At 69.9% G+C, this 956-nt stretch overlaps 1 protein-coding gene across 1 annotated transcript in view; it reads left to right on the top strand.

Moving 5' to 3' along the window:
• The window catches only part of IQCA1 (IQ motif containing with AAA domain 1), a 21040-nt gene extending 20659 nt beyond the window's left edge, over positions 1-381 (top strand). The window contains exon 10 of the mRNA XM_060193548.1: positions 67-381. Coding sequence (XP_060049531.1) covers positions 67-159 — 93 coding nt within the window. The 3' untranslated portion in view covers positions 160-381. The remainder of the gene's footprint in view (positions 1-66) is intronic.
• The last annotated feature ends 575 nt before the right edge of the window (positions 382-956 follow it).

The raw sequence follows: 956 nt of genomic DNA, 5'->3' as shown, positions 1-956 counted from the left end.
GCACCCCAGGCTCGGCACCCTCTCTCCCGGGGGTGCCCGTCTGACCCGCTGCCCGCCTCCACCCAGGACTGGTACGCCAAGACGCCCCTGGGAAGGAGGCGGGCCCAGGCTCTGAGCAAGAGAGCAGACCGGGAGGAAAAGGCCAGGAAGGGGCTGTGAGCCCTCGCTCTGCCGCCCTGCACCCCACACCCGCTCACCCACCTGCGCCAGACGGTCGCATGGGACCCCGGCCCACGGCCACGCCCCGCCCTCAGGCGGCCAGGCTCCCCCAGCCCTGTCCGTGCTGGCGCCGGGCTCCCTGTGGGTGCCACTCCAGGGTTCGGGTTGGCAGCCCCTGGCCCTCTGGGTCTCACCTCAGGAATAAAAACTGTTGTCCTCAGACTGGCTGGCCGTTGCGTCTCAGAGCTCGGACGACGTGCTTCACGTGGGGTGGGTCCCCGAGGTCCCGGGTGGGCCGCAGCACAGCCTCTGACTCCCCTCAGCCACAGGGAGGAGCCCCAGGACCTTGGGCGGCCCGGGACTGGGTGCCAGGCAGCAGTCAGCATGGGGTGAGGTGGACACACACAGGACACCTGCCCACCGCCCCGCCCCCGAGGTTCTGGGTTCTAGTCCCTGCACCACACTCACGCACAGGCAAACACGTGTGAACACGGGATTCACGTGTGAGCACAGAGACGCGTCCGACGGAGCCCACGCCAGTGTCAGGGGGGCCCTGGGCAGCATGGCCGCATCAATGAGGGCGGCGGTTTCACTGGTGGCCCGTGTCCCTGCTCCCCGCAGGGGGACCTGCAGGGGGGAGGTGCCCACAAGGGGGAGGCACCCACGGGTACTGGGGGCAGGGGGGAGGCGCTTAGTGCCCCTCCGGGAAACATCTGCTCCTGCTCACAGGACCCTGGGACCCTGGGCCGCTCAGGGAGGACACGGGACCCCTCCCTCCCCCATCACCGTTGCCACAT

This window comes from Erinaceus europaeus, chromosome 7 (assembly GCF_950295315.1).
Source record: "Erinaceus europaeus chromosome 7, mEriEur2.1, whole genome shotgun sequence".
Taxonomy (NCBI): Eukaryota; Metazoa; Chordata; class Mammalia; order Eulipotyphla; family Erinaceidae; genus Erinaceus; species Erinaceus europaeus.
This window is presented reverse-complemented; position numbering and strand designations above follow the sequence as displayed.